The sequence below is a fragment of the Dendronephthya gigantea genome, unplaced genomic scaffold (assembly GCF_004324835.1).
Source record: "Dendronephthya gigantea isolate DGI-Jeju-01 unplaced genomic scaffold, DenGig_1.0 000108F, whole genome shotgun sequence".
Classification (NCBI taxonomy): domain Eukaryota; kingdom Metazoa; phylum Cnidaria; class Anthozoa; order Malacalcyonacea; family Nephtheidae; genus Dendronephthya; species Dendronephthya gigantea.
The window spans coordinates 482,310-505,024 of record NW_021163118.1 but is presented as its reverse complement, the minus strand read 5'-3'; the positions used below and the strand labels follow the sequence as shown (position 1 = coordinate 505,024).

The window sequence follows — 22,715 nt, the reverse complement described above, 5'->3', positions numbered from 1 at the left end:
ATGCTTTAGGAAAGGAAATATGGGAGTGGTGTATCATGCGAAATATGGGCTTAGTGGGGCCCATGTACCGGGTATAGAAAATACAGAGGCTGATTTCAAATCACGCCAGAAACAATCTAACACCGAATGGATGTTGAACCATAAACGACTACACGACGCGCCACTAAAACTAGACTTCGTTGCGAACGTAGATGTGTTTGCTTCCCGCTTAAACACGCAGTTCCCGTCATACATTTCGTACCGTCCCGACCCGGGAGCTAAGGCCGTGGACGTTTTTCTGTTGACTTATCCGAAGTAAAGTTCTATGCTTTCCCGCCATCCAGATTGGCCGACGCAGTCGTGGTACTCCAAAGCAATGAAAATGTGCATTCGCGACCCAGTTCTCCTGAAACCGAAACGCTGTCTCCTCAGCCTAGCAGATCAACCCCAGACGATCCACCTTATGCACAAAACACTCAGTCTTCTAGTCTGTCTTGTGTCGGGAGCAAGGTAGCAGGTATGGGCCTCCAACAAGATACAGTTGACATAATCTTAGCGTCTTGGCGAAACAGCACGAGTAAACAATATAACTCTTATCTTTTAAAATGGCAACAGTTCTGCCATGAGCAACATATTGCTAATGATGACGCTGGTGTGATCGAAGGATTGGCTTTTCTAGCGCACCTACACAAGCAAAACCTTGGGTACAGCGCTATAAACACAGCACGGTCTGCCCTTTCATCTATCTTGACGCTGCACGACCACCGCACATTTGGGGAGCACCCATTTGTAACACGGTTTCTCAAAGGCATATTTGAATTGAAACCCTCACTGCCTCGATATACACACGTTTGGGACATCGGCGTTGTTCTGAGACACTTTCAATCAACAGCCAACCCTCAAGCCATGAGCCTTGAAAAGCTTACGAAAAAGCTCACAACTTTACTCGCCCTAATTACAGCACAAAAGTGTCAAACTCTCGTAAAGCTTGATATCAATCACATGCAAAATTTGCCTGACACAATCGTGTTTCATATACGAGAAAAAATCAAGACAACTAGACCAGGAAAGCACAAGATCCTACCATACCCGTCTGAGGGGAAATTATGTTTAGTCGCACACATCCGAGTGTACATCTCCCGCACCCAAAATCTACGCCAAGACCAACAGCTACTTGTAAGCTACCACAAACCACATAAGGCGGTTAGTAATGCCACCATCGGACGCTGGGTAAAGAACACGTTAGCTACCGCGGGGATAGACACGGGAACATTCTCCGCTCATAGTAGCCGTTCGGCATCGACGTCTTGTGGGCTGAAGTCCGGCATTCCGGCATTCCGTTGAAGGACATCCTTAAAGCTGGAGGGTGGACGAACGCCACTACGCTTGGCCGTCATTATAACAAAAAAAATTGATACCAACTTTGGCCAAGCTTTACTAGATCAGTTTGTAAATAATTAACTATCTCGCTAGTTCTGCACTTACTGCCTACGGATACATCAATTACACAATGCACGATACACTCGTGTCTCTCCAGACAATGTTGTTGAATTTCGCTAGGTGCTCACAACTTTGAAATCTCATGTTACTCCGTAGTGACGTAGACTGATGACAGGAAAGAATTTAAAAATTAAAGGAGACTTACCTTAAGTCGATGTTTGATTGTAATTCCTTCTTTTCATCAGTCAGGAACGAAGGAGTAACATGCCCACCCAAAATATGTTTCATACCCAACCCGTTCTCCTTCGTTCCATGTGAGCACCAACAAGGTCTTTGAAAAATGGCTATCGAAATGCGCGCGTGCTTTTCATGTTACTCCTTAGTTCGTGACTGATGACAAGAAAGAATTACAATCAAACATCGACTTAAGGTAAGTCTCGTTTAATTTTTAAATTTCTTTCTCGCGTGCCGAAATCTTTCCGTGTGCGGCAAACTGAAAGCTATCTGCTTATGGATTGTCTTAACAGCGCATGCGTAATATACGAAAGTAACCATCCAAGATACTAAGATACTAAGAAAGCTTACTAGCTATTTCTGCAATAGCGCATTCCCGATTCTCTCTGTTTCTATTCCCATCGTATAAACACCTGTATTCTGGCCAAAAATCAACCATTTTGTCTTCCAATATGGCCTCAGCCACCAATTCGTTTATCTTTGTTTGCACCGCTATCTTGGATGTTTACTTTCGTATATTACGCATGTGCTGTTAAGACAACCCATAAGCAGATAGCTTTCAGTTTGCCGGACACGGAAAGATTTCGGCACGCGAGGTAGAAATTATCAAACATGCTAGATATTTGCCGCAAGTGGCACGAATGACCAAAGTCGCCGGAAAAGTCGCCCGCACACGAGAGCAACTTGCTTACGCCAATGGCCACGAATGACTTTTTGCTAAGCACATATGCATAGCTCTAGTGTGCGCCGGCCTTAAGATAGATAGATAGATAGATAGTAAGAATGTGACGTAACTACGATATCTTCCGAGGACTCAAAAATTCGCGAACCGTCGGAAACTATTATCCGCCATTACCGTTGAATCAGTTTGTCAATATTTGTGATCTTTTGGGCAAAAAAATACCGCTTATTTTCGTAAATGCACGAACAACTAAAGACTTCAATTTTTTAGAGCTAAGCGAAGGAATAAATGGCTATTTTGTGCTAGGAAAACAAGTGGGAAAGATCATTAAAGCCCTATTCGCTAAACTGAAGGAGCGAGATTTTATACAAAATTGAAGGTGGTGTCTCCGTTTAATAGTTTCATTTTTCACTTATAGAACTTTAGAAAATATAATTGCTTATAGCGGAAGCATTGAAACAATTTCGTCCTGCATTTATCAATACATACTGCGTTTGTCTTTAAAAACGCTAAAATATCTCCACATGTACAATTTTAATGTAACTGAAGAATACAAGCAGGTTAAACTTTGAGGAATTGGCTTTGAATGTTCGGGAATTGGTTTTATATACTATTATATAACTATCACTATACCATGCATATGTGCCCGTGCGCAGGCAACCATAACATTGGGCTGTCTATGTTCATGCAATCGCCATTCGCAACAAACAAAACATTGATATGCGTTTTGGAAATCCTTATGCACTCGTTCAGTGCCTATTTTTTACTCTTGCTATAAGTTTGCTATGAAGCTTTCAAATTGAAAAGCGATTTGATTGTCTCATGCGGCTAAGCACTTTGAGTACAAATATTGGACGAACCGTAGTCCGTAACCGTTTCTTCTTGTGTCATCTTAAACTCCCTATATTGAGAGAAAAGACACGTTGCTTCACGCTGATTGAAGCGTTTGGCTGTAAGTTATTTGATATCGTTATTGAGTTAATCTCAGGTGTGTTGGAACAACTGTATGCGACACAACAAACGTGGATTTCGTAGCAATTTTATTTCACAGGCTGTGCATACAGGAGCGTAATTATACTAGAACGATATACGTATAGTTGCGAGGTGTTATATATATCTATATATATAATGTAATTTAGTATTGTTAAGAAATAGAATGTCAATATCTACGGCGAACTTACTTAGGGAACACGTCATATAAAATGAAGTGTAAAGTAAATATCATTATGACCCTTCGGAATCACAAAATTATACTTTTCCTGTCATGAGGTGACAGCCCATGGGATTTCCTCCGAAACAATAGTATGTCGTACAAAGTTCAAGTGTCACGACTCAAGAACATAAGTTTTAGGCGGATACTAGTTTGTGTCAATCATTTCTTTGTTATATTTTGCTCGGTTAAGCACTGGAAGCCTTACGTCACTAAAAGCTTAATTCAATGAAATTATTTGTAAAATAGTTTATCAGTTGAGATACAATTCACAGAGTAATAAGTTGATAAATGTACTTTAAGTTGATAATAAATATTTTAAGTTGTGAACAAGTTTCAATAGTGATCGATTAAGTAAAAGACCAACTTGACTAGTGCGTCACCGGCCATACAAAGTATGAGACCTGGACCGAGCTTCTAACGCCAACCCACTCTTGCAACCTACAACGCTGATTAGATAGAGTGAATCAAATAAACTTGCACAGGGCGTCTTCAAGATCCCCTCAAATTTTATTATAAAAGGAGGCGAACAACAACAGAACATTCAGTGGACTAAATACGAGAGTGGACTAACTCTCAGTGGACTAAACACGAGAGTGGACTAAAAGGAGTGGACTAGCGGAGTAAAAAGCATATGAAACGTTGGAGAAGCTCAACCTTACAAAACCAACGACCAAAGACAGGAGAGCAAACGACGAATATTTGAAGAAGAAAAGAGAAGAACGGAGAATGAAGAGAACATTAGTGAACTTTAGTAAAACCTTGTAAAGATCTCCTACCTAGCGTAAATAGAAAATAAAGTATATAACACTATATACAAGATTTTCGATATAACCTCATAGTTTTTGTTGGGAATTTTAATCTCAAATTTTGGGAATAATAATATAATATAATATATATATATATATATAATAATATATATTATATATATATTTATTAACATATATTATATAATTTACATATATTATATACATATTATATATATATTTATATATATATATTATATATTATATATATATATATATATATATATATATATATATATATATATACATATAACTCTTATGCATATAACTCCAATGTTATCAAAACAAAGCCACATCCGATATCCTTAGGGAACAAGAAAACGAGAAGAAGAGAAAATATCAACAAAGAATCTTGGACGTAGAAATGGGCACCTTTACACCACTGGTTTTTGGAACGAATGGAGGAGTAGGAATTGAATGTGAGAAATTCTTGAAGAATCTAGCGGATAAATTGTCGAGAAAAAATGGAGAAGATTACTCAACTGTGATTACGTGGATTAGAACTAGATTGTCCTTTGAAATTCTGAAATCAGTGCATTTATGTACGAGAGGTTCAAGAACGCCATTTCGTGCGAAGGACGAACATATTGACGATTTCAAACTAAACTCTATAACAGCACAAGTTTTTTAAAACTGTCTACGAATTTTACTATAGTATAAATTTTTAGCTTTTTGATTTTGCACATTAATAGATGTTAGATTTTGTCTGCGTTTGTTATAAATGGATATGGATTAGCATTGTGGTATAAAATAGTTTAAATGTTTTTTAACTGTTATATTTGTTATTATAACAATTTTATCACCAATATGTACGTAATTTTTAAAATAGATTGCTATTATTGAATAAATTGAGATACAAGCTATATATACATATATATATATATATATTTTTTTTTTCTTATATTTTATATATATTTTTCATTTCATTTATTAATTAAGACAATTCATTTTTAATGTAAATAAGTAGCTATAGACTAGGTATTAAGTTTTAGGGATCTGAAAGTATTTTGTAAATTATTTTATTATATTGTTTATAAGTTAATCTATAATAAGGAAGCTATATAATGTAATGAAAAAATTAAAATATCAAAAAATCTTTACTATAATAAATCATTTTTTAAAGGTTTTTATTTATTACAATAATTACATGGCAAATTACATAATAACAACCGGCCTACAATAATTTATTGGATGTGATATAAACTGACATTGCTGTCGTAAGTCATTTAAATTTGAAACGAACGCTTCTTTTGTGGTCATGTCTGAAATTTTTTAAATCATATAAGTTATGGCAAATTACCCAAACTAAACACTTTTGCCTCTAGAATTATTATAATTACTATACAGACATCAACGCTATACTCTTTATCGTACGTATTTCTGCCTCGTACCCCGACTCTTTAGTGTTTAGGCTTTTTACAAGGGCTTTTTATCATCGCAATATTATATTAGGCTCAAAATAATGATGTATACACAGCGAAGCGTGGAGCGGCAGAGTGTTGATGGGAAGATTGCGCTAAGACGGGGAGCGCGTGGCATTTTGTTTTGAAAATCGATTTCTGGCAAGTGATATAAATTGATCGTCGTTTCCACGTTTTTGCAACTTTTTTCATGCAGGTTATACTCGAGCATTTATGTCTGCGTTAAAACACTAAAAATTCAGTCACTACGCGTGAGAAAGGTGTAAAATAAGCGATGATGACTTCGATAGATTCAGTCTTCAAGGTGAGATCAAAATGCTTTTATTAACTTTGTATGTGTATATTTTCATCATGAATATTTTAAAACATCTGGAGACGAACACAGAGCTGCTCCACGATCAGCAAGCTAGATATATCGCTTGTAATTTTCAACGACCCTCATCGCCGAAACTATCACTAGGACAAAGCTTCAAAGTTTAAGCAGGACTTGACGCCAAAAATTTTTATAAATTCCTACTTTCTCAACTACGTTATCCACGCAATGATGGAAAAAAATATCTGCCAGGGTGCAATCCTATCATCAACGCCCTCGCACTTCACGCTTTGTTGGTTATTCATTTAATCCTAATATATTTCTTTGCTAAAAAGCCCTTGTAAAAGGCCAAAATACTAAAGCCCCTGGGTACAAGGCGGATCATATTAGCTTCAAAATGGTTTTTGAAACTTTTTAAATTTAAAATTCGATGAAACAAATATGAGTCCAAAACGTTGACAGTATCAATAAAAATAACTGTTGAAGTTAAGTCAAAGATTTTGCATTGTTAAAGAGTAGATTTTTGAAGCTACTGGTTAGTTTGTCATGCTTCGTTAATTATGTGTAAAGTGCTTGTGCTATAATTATTCATTAGGAAAAGTCTCAACGTATCACGTTAAAGTCTTATCCTGATTATGACCAAATGCGTAAATGACTACGGATTGTTAACGGTGTGTGACACGTTTTTCAAACATAACCCATTTGTTTCATAACAGAATATCGATAAGACATCGAAAGTACTTTACTGATTACAATTAATTTTCCAAAAATGAAAGGAAACCCTCACAGAATAAAAGTGATTTAACGTCAGCGTTGTTCTGTTTGAGTTGCCAGTTGTTGGTTGTGAGCGGAATATCAGTTCCCAAAAATTCTGAACCAGATAAAGGTATCTCCATTATATTTAATATAAATATACCTATATAATTATATAATTATAATATATGATATAATATTTTTTCGTTATGTATCATATCAGTAAGAATATGCTATTGTTGACGTGCTTAATATTTTTTTTAAATACGCTTTTAGTTATAATCAGTTAATCAGAAACAAGGAAAAGTTTAATGATAATATAATATTAGACGCTCAAAATACATTCCAACTTGTGTTATACAGGTATTTTAACTCTATTCCTACCTTCATATCGCCCGATTTAACCCGCTTTTTATATATCCGGCTTCATATGCTAATTTACTGGGAAGGCCAAACGACGTACCACACCATCAACGTCGAGAAGGTGTTGATGACTGACATGGAAAATAGTTGGGTCTTAAAGTGATCCTAATTCTAAATTCTAAGCTGAGGGAATTCATTTTACTGGCAGGTAACTGGCGAATATCCATAAAACGACAGTGCCGGTCTTATGCGGCATCTTATGTTTCAAAATCCACATTATGGATTCTATTTAAAACTTGTATTTACTAAAGTCATCCCTCAAAAGAATATACAGGTAGTCCCGTTCAGTTCGCTAGTTCGCTAGCCTCGTCTGAATTAAATAACAGGCCCCTATAACCTGTAAAAAATCAGTAGTACTTTTCGTAAAAAACGCATTAATTTATTGTTCACGTCACTTAGTAATGTTATAAGAGCCGAGGTTGATATTAACAAAGTGGCTGTATTTGAGATTGTTAAATTGCCGAGTATTTTTTAGCTTCTGGTGACTTAGTCATGCTTCGCTAATTTTTGTTCCATGCTTGCTGTTATATTCATTAGATAATGGCATTACCCGTAACTATCAAAGACGAACATGCATATTGCACATTGCCACACGAAAGCTTTATTAAGTCTTATCCGGATTTTTCGCTTGAACAAATGCTTTGACGTTCATTTCTTATATGCTTTGTTTTTGTTCAATGTTATATGAAAAAGGTTAATTTCTATCAAAGGGGTTGACTAAAAGTAGTCTTGGACAGCACAGCTACTGCATGTACATAAGAACAACTGGACAACCTCTTACAACATGAAAACCATTTTTATGTTACGTTATTCCGTTTGAGCCACAGTATGTTGGTCGTGTTAAAAATACTAAACCATATTGAGGTATAATGATTATTATATACAAAATATTGTACTTCTTGTACTATAACACAACGGAACCAAACCGCAACTGCAGTGTTAGGTTATTTCTGGACAGTGCTGTAAATGTATAGAAACACTGGAATTTTCCCGCCGAACTTGACTTACGAAGCGATGTAATGAGAATTTGTAATTGAATCGGTTTAGAATATCTGTACAAAATCTTTTTATTGAGTTATATTATAAAAGAAATAGAAAACATTTCCTGTGTTTCTATATAGTTATAGAAACACTTGTGGGAGTTTGGGAGAACATTAAATAGCGTACGTGGAAAAACTCTTTCTCACTGACTAACTGACTATTTTTCGTTCTCACAAACTCCCACGCGTGTTTCTTTAGCTGTAACATGGAAAATGTTTTCTATTTCTTAAAATAATATTGTACATAAAAAACGAAGTTACACAGTATAGGCCGTTATGGCATAAGGTATGGAATGCCAGAGATGTTAACTCAATAACTTACATCAAGCAAACGGTGAGTAGTAACTAAGCTGAACTATAATAAAAAACCCATACCAATATCCGTTCGTTAAAGAAATATGTGATAATGTTTGCAATGATACAATGTTTGAAACAATGTTCAAATGGCGTCGCCAGCTTGATAAATGGGGGGGGGACTTATTCATATATTCGTATTTTACATTATTCCTTTCTTTTCAAATTGATTGTTTAAACGGTCTGTACGCGTCGGAACATGAATATATGAATATGTCCACCCCACTCATCGATGCTGGCGACGCCACTGCAATGTTTTGGACAATGTTTAAAGTCATGTATAGAATTAAGAGTCAGAGAATCGTCACCCAACCAATGCACATAAATGTTTATTAAATATCAACGTTGATTAGTGTAGCGCATTAATCCTTTTTGGATGGATTTGACCTTTTTTTGAATGTGTAGTTACAATTAGTGTAGTTGTAATTACTGTTTGCATCATTATGCAATGTAATTTAGTTACACACCTCTGACAAAAATATAAAGCTATATAAAAAGACACCGCGGTAATTGGTAAGACCATAGTAAGTCTTAGCCACGATTCTCATGAAATACTTGTTCATGATCATGTTACGTTTATGATCATGAGAGACGGTACGGGACGTTTCCCGGAACGAAGCTGTGACCGGGATTAAGCATTCTATATGTTTGTAGAATATTTTTCGTGTGGTGTTTATATGAAAGCGTGTGTTCTTTGTCCCGTCCTTCCAGGGTGGGATATCGCTTTGAGCGCCGGGATTAGAGTAAAAGGGACTTTTTTGTCATTGTGCTGACATTGCATTATTGGATCAATGTCACGTGTCCACTGAACAATTTGGCGCAAACAAAAAAAAACAGATGATTGTTCTGATATTCATAAAAGAAGAGAAAAAGATGTATAGCGCATGTATAAATGTATATTAAAATTAATCGAAGATATCAGCGGATTTGAGAAAAAATGTGGTTTCAACAAGTTTTTCCAAGGCAGGGTTGAATGCTACTCGAATTGAGAGGCAGCCCATAATACAATAAGCTTAAAGAAATTTGGGGAGGTTGTCCGAACACATAACCACTTTCAATTGATGAAGCGCAATTGATACTAACGAAGCGCAATTGATACATGCAGCATCAATACAACGGTTGAGACTATATTGTTGCCTTTCACGACAATGCAAGTGATCATGAAGAAAAAACATGAAGAGAGCGTGACCTCATTGCTGAACTTGTTGATAATTTCTTTGTTACCAAAGAGGCTGATGATACTATTTTACAATCTAGCTCCAAAACTCCAGAAGATACACAAGTTGCGAAGCACTAGAATCTAGAAAAAGGTAGAGAATGCTCATTGATGACAAGAGAAAACATCTGGAGTGACGCTTACCTGCCGCACATCGAAATTCTCGTCTTCCTAAAGAAGCAAAAGAAGACCGAGAGGACCGTAGGGAATTTTGTGAAATGATAAAAAATGCAAACGACTCCTTTGTGCCCTCTTTAATGATGTAGTTATCTATGTCTTGGGGAACAACTTGACTTGATACATGTGGCCCAACTAATGCAGATCTCGTGGAAACCTTTATTACGAGATATGCATTCCCTAATGACTTTACACACGAAATCTTTATTTTAAAAATACGCCCCCAACATGAAATGATGCGGTTCATTTTCCCCCATAAACGTTCAGTGTGTAGTAGTAGTAACTATCAGTGCGGCTGATTTAGCGCATGCTCGATGACTCGAAAATGGCTTCAAGCGCTGGGAGTCGCGGCTAATTTTTAGTAACTATAGCACTAGAACTAACTGAAGTCTACATTCCAGGCGGCCATCAACGCGCAAGCCGTACGTGCGATTTCGGCGCGAGTTTACATGCAAGTGAAGGCCTGTCTTAACAAACAAGACGGTCAAACGTCGACCGTTCAACAAAAATGTTGACTGGTAAGGTGTCCAAAAAGCCAATGGGATTTGACATTTATTACTATAAGCAGAAATCAAAACAAAACATCACCTTCGTCTACTGAGTGATGAATACTTCATGGGTTTTCGTAATCGTTTATTGTGGTTGAATTTCTTTATGAACCGAAACTATACATGGTGGTTTATTCAATAGCTATATTTTATGTGTAAATCATAGCCCGCTGTTAAAAGGAAATGGACCAATTTTTTTCTGTAATTCTCTTTACAGATGAAAAGAAGAATCCTTCAACAAGAATGATATCGGGACCTCAACTTTCTCTTCCGAAGCAAGAAGATATTGGTGAAATCCCGGCAGGGACGCTTTTTGGTCACTGTACCAGCAAATGGAGATGGAACACCGCATCTGCTGATATCGATATAAAAAGAACAAAAGGAAATGTTAACGCCGTCGGTAAGGGTTTTTACACATATCATTGGCAATTGATCGAAAAGAGTGATTTCATTTTCAGTCAATTTATTGGTTGGTCTAATGTCGAATTCAGTAATGAAGATCCAAAAACTGAAGCAGATTTTCTGAAAATAAGAGATGATTTGAAACAGGTCCGTATAGTTGAAGTGAAAACTACGAAGAACGTGCCTTTTTGGAAATCTAAGAAAATCGTCACAAGCGCAGATAAAATTCTTAGTTTTTTATCCAACCAAGGTCAGTTGAATTTCGCAGCGATAGACGTCGTCAAACCCGGTATGGAAGAGACCGTTTGGTTGAATGCCAAACTAATTAACTCGGCAAATAATATCTGGCGTTATCCAGTGGAAGATTCTTCGAAGTTCGAATATTTGGAAGGAAACATCCGCGAAATGACAGAGAGTGAAATCGATAGATATATTCATCTAATGAAAGAGAAGAAAATAAGTATGTGACCAATCTCAAGTCTTTTAATTATCGGCAATGTTTACTAATTATTGAGGGATTGATTTACTAATTATATAGGTTGTCTCAAATTTCATTGCATGGAACATTTTGATGAAAAAGTTGATGATTTATAAAAATGCGCAACTGTTGAGAAGATTTTATCAGTTGCATTGTGTCGTTTACAGCCAACTAATGAGACAAGTTTAATATAAAATACTTTTTGTGACTCAAATGCGCGGTAACTATTTTCTTACATCGGAAAAAAACGACAATTCGGAGAGAGTTCGATAAGGAATCTCGATTTTTATAGCTATGTAAAATGGCTGATTCCCAAAGTTAGGGGGAATATTTTCAAAATTTTGACATCAAGTGGGACACAAATTCACAGGGCAGTGCGTATGTATCCAAAGCATATATGAGAGTGCAGGAGTCAAAAAAGGATACTGCATGATACTGACTTCGTGCAAAATACCTATTTGTAATTTTTCGCGCCTTCCGTTTTCTTTCGGTCAATGCTTAATTAATGAGGTTGAAAATTGGGATAACCATGCATGTTCGTTTTTGAGTTTTTGAGGGATAGAAATCGGGCTTGCTAATTTTTTGCAAAAGAATATAAATGTGGTTACGTAATCAATGGTGTTAGGGTGTAAATTAACAAAAATAATTAATAGAATAGTTAACATTTGTTGGGGATTATATTTAAAATAATAGATTGAGTAGCTGTTTAATAATATTATTGCTATAAGACAGATAATTTATTCTATTTGCAACATTGTAATAAGAATAAAGATCATAATTATTTTTGTTGGGGATCCTTTCGCTTAATAATTTATTTCAAAAATCCATACAGTTTATTCTGTATCTGACTATGAGTGTAGAGTTTGGGAACGTACGTAGAAAAAAAGTCTCAAAATATGCAAATTTTTAATGAAACAAATAGTAAGTAAAGACGGGTCCAAGGCAGTGGTGGATCCAACACCAGTGCACTAATTTGAATGACACAAGAAAACTGCTAAAAATAACCACTTTACTTTGGAATGCAAATTTGTGCACTAGTGTGGACGGGACTTCAGATTGGTAAAAACCGCCATAAGAAAAATCACATGTGTTTCTGTAATCTGACCCGATGGCCTGAAATTGCGGACATGGACCGCAATACGCAGATTGACCTAACCATTTTTTATATCTGTTGAGATTTTGTATATCGATCTGTAAAATCATGTTGCTTCTTTGTCATCTTTCTTGCAACATTTCTTGTAACTTTAGGTAAATTGAAGTTCTCAGGGTTATATTTTGCCGTTACCATATGAAATTTTTGGCGGAATGGGAATAATTAGGAATAATTAGGAAGGGGGCATATTCATATATTCGTGATACGCAGGATTAATTTATTTTCAAATCAGTTGTCTTCACAGTCTGTTAATCCCCGAGCGGGCGAAGAGCGCCTTTAAGAGTACTAATTCCGCTCGGAGACTAGGAATTACACCGGAACCCGGGAGAACATAGGCGAATCCAAAGTTGTCCAAATTCTATGCCATGGACGGTCGTGGTTGCGTGGTTTAGTAAGTTATGTGCATGCGCGAGTAACGTCTGGTAATCAACAAACGTTCTGATTGGCTAAGACAGAAATTTTGTATTTCGATTCAATGAGAACATCAGCAATTTAACTGTCATTTCGTAAATATTTTTGTAAAAGCGTTTTATAAATTTTGTGCAAAGAAAGTACAACGAGAAGAACAAAGATACATGAAGCTGGAAGCATGACAGATAGCAAGTATGAACATGGATACAGTCAAGACAAAGACGTGTAAGAGGAATAATTCATAATCTTCAAGCTTATAATTGTTTTCAAAGGGTATGTGTTTACTTTGTTTATTTCGTATTTGTTTCGCGGTAAGGATGAGTAGTATTTGTATACTTTTCAGCTTTGAACGCAGCTTACTTGTTAGATTTTCACCTTTGTATAATTTTCAGCTTTTTATGCAAACGCCTAAACCTGTGAAAGGCTATTACACCTTTGGTTTAACTTCAAAAAGTGTTTTAGAAAGTGTAACTTGAATTTTGGTATAAAAATACACACTATATTAATTTTCTAATTCACGGTTAATAACAAATTGCATTTTGTCTACAGAATCAGCGGAATAACTTATACTCGTATCGTCCGCAAACATTCTGGGCTTAGATACATTCAAGCAATTTGGTAGGTCGTTAATATAGATAAGGAATAGCAATGGCCCCAAACTACTACCCTGAGGGACTCCACCGGTTAACGAGGTAGAGCTTGAGAGCTGACCATTTACTTTGCACTTTTATTTTCTATTCGTTAGATATGACCTAAACCAATTTACACTACCTGGATCAACTCCCTAATTTGTTAGCTTTAGCAGAAGAATTTCATGGTCAATGGTGTCAAAAGCTTTTTTTAGGTCGATGAAGACTACCGCATCAGTTAACAAGCCGTTATCTATATTAACCGACCAATCATTTGTTGCCTCTAGTAGTGCTGTTAGTGTACTGTGAAATGATCTAAACCCAGATTGACAAGAAATCAGCAGGTCGTTCTCATTAAGATAATCATAAAGTTGGTCGTAAATGATTTTTTTCGAAAATTTTGGACACCGTAGGTATGATCGATATAGGTCGGTAGTTACCTGGATCAGTTTTAGCGCCACTTTTGTATAACGGTTTGCCGTCCCAGGGATAGATCTCACTTCTCCAACCGTAGCTGGTTCTAGTGCTTCAATGTGGGCTCTGACTTTTTCATCTGTTGGTGACATGCCCCCTGCTGAAAATTTCATGCCGAAGAATTCGATTTCCGTTTAATCAAACTTACATTTCGGTAGTCCTAACGTTAGTCCACAATCTTCAAATCTTTGCAAAAATTGTGCGAGCGCTGTGTCGTGCTGCTGCAGCCGTGTCTTGATTTTAGATCATATAAATATTTTGTCATATAAAACGCAAAGAGAGTCAAATCAGCATGTGCGCAGCATTCATATTTTGACTCTCAAGATGTCCTGGGATTTTATTCGGAATTTGCTTTTTATTTTCCCTTTTTAAATAGTCAGCTCCTCATTGTAAGCGTACACATTACTTTTGACAAACTCTATAACAACCTAACAGTAACACCGACGGATAATGACGTCTCAACTTTCATTTCAAAATATTATATTATTAACAATTCGCACTACTAAATCACAAACAACATGTGATTTATCTTGTTGCTTGAAGCACTCTATATTAAATATCGTTCACCTGATCTAAATTCTGGTTTGAAAGCAAGTAAAGAACTCAAGCTTTACCCACATATCATTAAATCTCTCACTGCTAACCTGTCGTGGCTACTTGATTGAGACTTCCGTTTTATGATGTCACGGATTACCGATTGTATATGAGATCTTGTGGTATATATCGTAATTTTAGTTAGTCTGATAATGATTTTGCAATAAAATCGAAATATGACGAACTCATACGAAAGAAAAGCACAGCAATTTTTTGCTTCATTCAGGAGAAGTGAAGTGGGTTGACTGCTGGATAGAGTCATGCTCCCTTGCATATCTGCAGTTAGACGAGAATCACACTGCTCCAAAACTGTACTCTGGCGATGAAAATAGCTAACCAAGTTCTTGTTGATGAAGGAAAGCATCTGTGCGATGGAAGGTCTAGCCGTCGCATCAAAATTAGCGCACCGATTGAACTATATATCTTCAAGTTGCCACCACCAGGTTATGCGCAGTTGCTCATACTTTGCACTATGTTGAGGTAGGCGATGTTTCGTCACAAGATCTTTCAATGCGACATATGTATCGGACACACCACAATGCTCTAATTCGGCTCGATAAGGACTGCCGAGATCTGGGTTTATCATAGTATGCATAACAGGGCCCAAAGACCAAATATCTGCACGTTTCAGATCTTCTTGCATGGCAATAACAAGTTGATTTAGCTGTAATTTTAGGGCCATGTACGCAGGAGTACCACAATTTACTGCAGTTGTCTTGGACATAACGATTGACTTTGTTTGAATGTCGACGCTGCGACTGAGACAAAAATCCGTAAGCTTGCAGACAATAGGACATTGTTCGTAAGCCCTGGCCATGGCTTCGTTATCACTGGCAACATCATTCAAATGGTGATTGCAAACCAAAACGTTACTCGGTTTCAAATCTCAGTGAGGTATATTATGATTGTGCAAAGAATTAAGTCCCGCGATTATATCTTTAACATGCACATACTGGCAACAAATTAGCAACTGCATGACGAAAACTCGAATTCGCGGTGTCGAGAAATTGAAGGAAATCGGCGAGGGAACTCACACTTTGCTCAACTCCGAAAATCCCAAAATTGAAACTTGAGTACTGCATCATTATTGAGTGCGGCTCACTACAAAATCCTAAGATTTTGCTTATATTGCTGTGTTCCTTAAGGCCCTGTCACACTGTTGCGTATAATAGGAACGTATGAGTCGCGTATAAAGATCGTTTCATTCATTTTTATACGCACGAAAAAGTCTGTAAAAATAGGATATTTTGCATAAAATTAACTTATTAAACGTATGAGTATCGTATGAGTAGCCTGTCGCTGGCGTATGCCAGCGTATGAATGGCTTACGAGAAGCGTTTGAAATGCGCATGTCAAGCATACCAATGGCGTTTCACAGGCTTTAATCGTATATAAGCGGCAGTATTTTCACACGCCTCCATTCGAGAAAATGTCAAACCTACAGTGAAAAAAGAAGAAGAAACCATGGCAAATACGAAGACATCATCTACCCGCGGACGAAGAAAAGGAAAGAGGACTCCATCATCAGCCGTTGCCAAAGCTGACGAACAACGTGTTTGTGCACCTGCAGATGTAGTTGAACCACCTGATCATGATGCACTTATTCCTGAGACATCTTTAAATAATGCGCGACATGTTCCTGAGCTCTCAAAATCTCCAACACAACCTTCCCAAGACTCCCATAATTCATCGGCTTTATCATCTGAAACCATTGATGACTTCACTTCCTTCCGGCGGGCTGATAGCAAGGAGGAAAAAATAAGAGGAAGAGGGCGAAAAAAAAACCCTACAACCACAGCGCCACAGAAGAGGAGCTGATGCTCGAGTTTATCATGGACAACCTATTGCTGTGGAATGTGAAGATGACAGATTATAGGCGAAAAGACAAGAAAGAGAAGATCTGGGAAGAGCAAGTACATCAGATGAATAAGACTGTTGACATCCTCAAGGGCTGGTTCAGATCGCTGCGCGACACCAATACGCGCCTTGACAAAAAGAAAAGCGGGGATACTGCTCCAAACCTGACTAAGAGAGAACAGTGGATCCTCTCAAAGTTTGCCTTCCTGAAGACTGTCACTCGCCACCGACCGGAGCGCCCATGCAGAGTGTAAGTATACAACCATATTACCTTAGCAACATGATAACCAAGTAATTTGAGACAATTTCCACATGATATTTTTGGTTTTTTTAGGTGAAGGAAACCATCCAGCTTCACAGAGAAGATCTCAATGCTGCCAAGAGCGCCTGCGCTGATATGCAAGATGTCTTAGATGAAGTCACTCCAATACCATCATCTACCGCTGGAAGGTCCCACAAGCGACCTCAGGACACAGAGAGTGACGTCCTTGAGACTCTACAGAAGAGAGTTGCTGTCTTGCTGAGTCTGGCACCATCCTCAAAGATATCTACAAAGCTAAACAACAGCCCATTACAGCACGAAGTGTCTTTGCAAATTATGTTAAAGAGAGCCTTTTGACTATGTCCAAGTCCAAGTACAAGAAGGCAAGGTCCTCCATCAATAGGTCATTGTCTGAACTCATGGATGAGGACAGCGATGATGAATTTCCAAGTGCAATGGCGGCTCCATCTATCAAAGTGAACCAACAAGGGATCCCTTCTCAACCACCCCACGATTTGCACCCCACTACAAAGTCACCCGAACATTACTAGTCTTTCAGGATTTCGAGACATCATGGAATCTACTGATGATATTGGATTTCAGGATGAGGTTCTCAACCTTCAACCACCAACGTGAAAGAAGTATTGACTATAGACCACGGCGGCTGTATGGCTTCATCATTGTCTCTCGGAGGGCAAAGGCATCGTCACCTAGAAAGAAGGGGACACTCTGATAGTCATTTGGTAAAGCATCGGGGATGGGGAATCCTATAGTTCCGTCTTCTGTTAATTCTTTGATTTCAGAGTTGTTGTAGATCTGTGCGTCCGATGATGACCCTTTACCACCGAGGTCTGCCCAGATGAATTTATAATCTGCGTCTACAAGGCCCATGAGTACAACAGAGAGTCCCTTTTAGTTGAAATATTGGGATCCACTTTTTGGTGGACATTTGCAGGCAATGTGCTTTCCATCTATAGCACCACAAGAAGTTCCACCTCTTGAGGAACTTATCAGATATGGCACGCCATCCCTCTGGCGTGGTAGGGCAGGTCATTACTTCGGACATGTATTCGTCGATGATGGCTTGGCAAACCTCTCTGACAATAAGTGACTGGGTGTTGTGGGGGACCCTCCATCCGTACTTCATGGCTGAATACGTGCTCCCAGAGGCAAGGTGTCGCAAAGTCAAAGAGAGCTTCAGCCCAGGCTCTAGGGGTCGCCTATACCAGGTATGTTTCTTGGTGATCCTGCAGGGACTCACTCTTGCTAGAAGCTCATCAAACATCTCGGGGACCATCCGCATAAAGTTCTTGAAACATCGCGTATCCTCGCTTCGGAGTTCCACCAGAAGTTGGTCGTAAATGCCAAACTGCCTTCGCCTTCCGATCCATGATCTCATCCATACCTCACGTCTTTTTCTTTTTCTTTTTCTTTTTCTCCTTTTCCTTCTGTTATTTTCTATGTGACGAATCGTCAAAGCTATGAGATCAAACTGGTATTCAAGAACAACTAACTCCATCCTTTATCCTCGAAGGTACAAGATGATATGAAGGCATCCAACATAAATATATATTATAGACAAAAAATGACATGCTATAATATTTAATAATACCCTTTCTCGTAACGTTTGCAATACGCTGAAGATACGACGACCAGGCGTTAAATATACGCTAATTGTACGGTAAATGCGTTATTTAATCGTCAGTCATACGCTAAGCCCTCTATAGACGTTAAACATACGTCACACATAAGTTAGACCTTCGTTACTGATGCGCTATCAACACGTTAGTTGTACGGCACACTTACTCATTTGCGTATGATTAGCGTACTCAACCTATTAATACAGTACATTTAGCGTCCTTCTGCCGTATTCAGCGTATGACTAGCTTATCTTTACCGTATAAACCATACGTCCAAACACGCACAAGATTTTTAAGCATGCTTAAAAAAAATTTTCTTCCTCGGCGTATACCAGCTTATGTGACCGTGCTCGGAACGTGTATAACTTACGCACGACGTACCACCAGCATATTTCAGCGTATTCCGGCGTATGCGTGATATTTATCATACGCTGCCATACGCTAATGTGATACGCAACAGTGTGACAGGGCCTTTAACGCTGTTCAAAATCCTCGCTTTTTTCATAAAACGCATCTGCGAGTCGATAGAGACACTTTTAAGCTTTTTTACAACGACATTTTGTGAAGTACTATCGTCTTTAGCTAGATACACAGATCCGAAACTGCCAGATCCAAGCTTCCTCTGCTTTGATATACTTGCCCAATGAAATCTCGGCAACTCCGAATCCTTTTTTTGCTTCGGCACAAGTTTGGGGAATTTAAAGCTACCCTCCATTCCGAAATGATGTTCACAATCGCAGTTTTAAAGTTGATAAAAATACTTTGATCGAAACTCGTGTTGAAAGTGTCAATTCATCTCAGAGAAGCATGTTCTTGCATAACCATAACAACATAGGCAGGCGGTTCCTAAAGTCGGACACCGGGACAATACGGAACAAAATATAATCCGAACATTAACTAAACCTAAAGTATAGGTTAAAACAAGATAACGAATGAGTTCGTCATATTTCGATTTTATTGCAAAATCATTATCAGACTAACTAAAATTACAATATATACCACAAGATCTCATATACAATCGGTAATCCGTGACATCATAAAACGGAAGTCTCAATCAAGTAGCCACGACAGGTTAGCAGTGAGAGATTTAATGATATGTGGGTAAAGCTTGAGTTCTTTACTTGCTTTCAAACCAGAATTTAGATCAGGTGAACGATATTTAATATAGAGTGCTTCAAGCAACAAGATAAATCACATGTTGTTTGTGATTTAGTAGTGCGAATTGTTAATAATATAATTTTGAAATGAAAGTTGAGACGTCATTATCCGTCCGTGTTACTGTTAAGTTGTTATAGAGTTTGTCAAAAGTAATGTGTACGCTTACAATGAGGAGCTGACTATTTAAAAAGGGAAAATAAAAAGCAAATTCCGAATAAAATCCCAGGACATCTTGAGAGTCAAAATATGAATGCTGCGCACATGCTGATTTGACTCTCTTTGCGTTTTATATGACAAAATATTTATATGATCTAAAATCAAGACACAGCTGCAGCAGCACGACACAGCGCTCGCACAATTTTTGCAAAGATTTGAAGATTGTGGACTAACGTTAGGACTACCGAAATGTAAGTTTGATTAAACGGAAATCGAATTCTTCGGCATGAAATTTTCAGCAGGGGGCATGTCACCAACAGATGAAAAAGTCAGAGCCCACATTGAAGCACTAGAACCAGCTACGGTTGGAGAAGTGAGATCTATCCCTGGGACGGCAAACCGTTATACAAAAGTGGCGCTAAAACTGATCCAGGTAACTACCGACCTATATCGATCATATACCAACGGTGTCCAAAATTTTCGAAAAAATCATTTACGACCAACTTTATGATTATCTTAATGAGAACGACCTGCTGACTTCTTGTCAATCTGGGTTTAGATCATTTCACAGTACACTAACATCACTACTAGAGGCAACAAATGATTGGTCGGTTAATATAGATAACGGCTTGTTAACTGATGCGGTAGTCTTTATCGACCTAAAAACAGCTTTTGACACCATTGACCATGAATTTCTTCTGCTTAAGCTAACAAATTATGGAGTTGATAGAGTCTAAATTGCTTTAGATAGATTAGATTAGATAGATAGTTTAATAATTCACACACATTGCAGTTACATAGGACTGAATTACGTGGTGATTACAGGTGAAGTAAGCTAAAAATGATGTTTATATTTACAATAATTGAGCTAGTATAGCTATAAAAATTTACAGTAAATATAGATATATAATTTATTTAGGCAACTACTAACAATAAAAGAGTTTTTGAACCGGTCGGTAAGAAATTTGGGGAAATAAAAATGTTTCTCCGTACGCAACTCATACGTTAAGGGAGATTCCGATTTACACACTAACGCCTGTATTCAAAAAGCTCACTCACATTCACACTCGTTGAGTGTGACATATAAATTTTGTTAATGCTGATCAATGAGAAAGTTTTCTCCGAATAGATGGAAAGATATAAGGTAAATCACTGAAAATCAAGCTCCTATTCGGCCTGAAATACCGCCATTGAAACGTTATGAGAGGATTAAGATCTCCCACTCAATGAGTTTGAGTGTCAGTGAGCTTTTAGAATACAGGCGTTACTCGTTCAATTTATGGCTTGGATCAGCTAAAATTTGATTAAAAAGTTTCTTACATGCGGATTCCCTTCGTGCGTGTAATGTTTCCAACCCGCTATCGATCAATCCATCCTTGTAATGTGCAGACGGGTAAACAATTCGGTCAGCTCGTTTCTGGACGCGTTCAATTTCATCGCTGAGGTATTTTGGCAGTGCATAATGAAACACGGTTGAAGCGTATTCCAAAATAGGGCGAATACAAGTGGAGTAGAATTGCAGGATATCCTTATCAGGTACTTTAGCACGTTTCAATTGAACTAAAAAATATATCCGTTTCGAGGATTTTGAAATAATGTTGTTGACGTGTTTATTCCATTTCAAGGTCGGTGTGATGGTAAGACCGAGTAGTTTCGCCTCTTCAACAACTTCTAGTGGTTCCCCATTGACTTCAATTGGAGGGAATGAGCTCTTGAGTTTTTTAAAATCAATACGCAGTTCTTTACACTTTTTCTGGTGAAGTCGGAAGCGATTGGCCTCAGACCATTCCTGAATATCCGCGACAGCATTCTGGATATTACTTGGTGCGAGTTTCGGTACGGATTCTGATATTGTGACATCGTCTACAAATTTGAATTGATCGTCAACGCTGGTGGTATTTAGGTCATTGATAATCAGAACAAAAAGCCAGGGACCAAGTTTTGTTCCCTGCGGAACACCAGCAGGGACATTCCCCTATTCTGAAAAGCAGTCTTCTCCAAGTTTAACTCGTTGTTGTCTGTTGGTCAGGAAATCTGCTATCCAATTAATTGAAGAGTTCATGATATCTAGGGATTTCAATTTTTCCAGGATGATGGTATGATCAACAAAGTCAAATGCCTTTTGATAATCAAACAGTACGACTCTAATCGAGGCTCGTGATCCATCTGTTGCTTCCGTCCAGCGGTGGATCATTTTTATTAAAGCTTGGCTTGTTGAAGAGCCAGGGATTACCCCGAATTGGTTGGAATCTATAACTTTAAGGATTGCTGGTTTCAACTGCTTGCTCACGACAAAATCTTCTGCTACTTTTGAGAGAATTGGCGTAAGGAAGAACTCAACTGGTGTCGATTTTGGAATTGGTACTACGTTAGCTAGTTTCCAAATAATTGGAAGTTTGTTCTCTCTAAATGAGCAATTCAGTATTTTTGTGACAGGTAATGCCAAAAGAACCGCATACTCCTTAAGAAACCAAGAAGGAATGTCATCAGGGCCACTCGCCTTGGAGGGATTAAGAGATTTTAAGCATCTGTACACTTCAAGATCAGTAACCGGAATAACATTTGAGGTTGCATCGACAGTTGGATCCATGCCCCCCAGACACTGAAATTCTTGGAGAGGTTCAAGAAAACTATTATTGATTTTGTTGGCGATTTGAGTTTTAGTCAAGTGTTCTAACTCGTCTACTTGCAAGGTGGACAAGAGATCAGGTTTACTTACAGGGACCATACCACTGATTTTCTTAATCGCATTCCACCAATCTTCAGGTTTGCAATGTTTAAGATTCTTGATCTTATTGTTATAATACGAGGATCTGCATTTTTTCCGTACAGAATTTACTAAATTGCGATAGTAATTAAAGCACCTTGTATCTCCGTTTTTAAGGGCTCGTTTGACGGTTCTTGA

At 37.8% G+C, this 22,715-nt stretch overlaps 1 protein-coding gene across 1 annotated transcript; it reads left to right on the top strand.

Moving 5' to 3' along the window:
• The first annotated feature begins 6,869 nt into the window (after positions 1-6,869).
• On the top strand, positions 6,870-12,204 carry LOC114534889. The gene is made up of 2 exons (XM_028556365.1): positions 6,870-6,971; positions 10,814-12,204. The coding sequence occupies exon 2, from the start codon at positions 10,840-10,842 to the stop codon at positions 11,464-11,466; it is 627 nt and encodes a 208-aa protein (XP_028412166.1). The 5' UTR covers positions 6,870-6,971; positions 10,814-10,839; the 3' UTR covers positions 11,467-12,204.
• Positions 12,205-22,715: the final 10,511 nt, after the last annotated feature.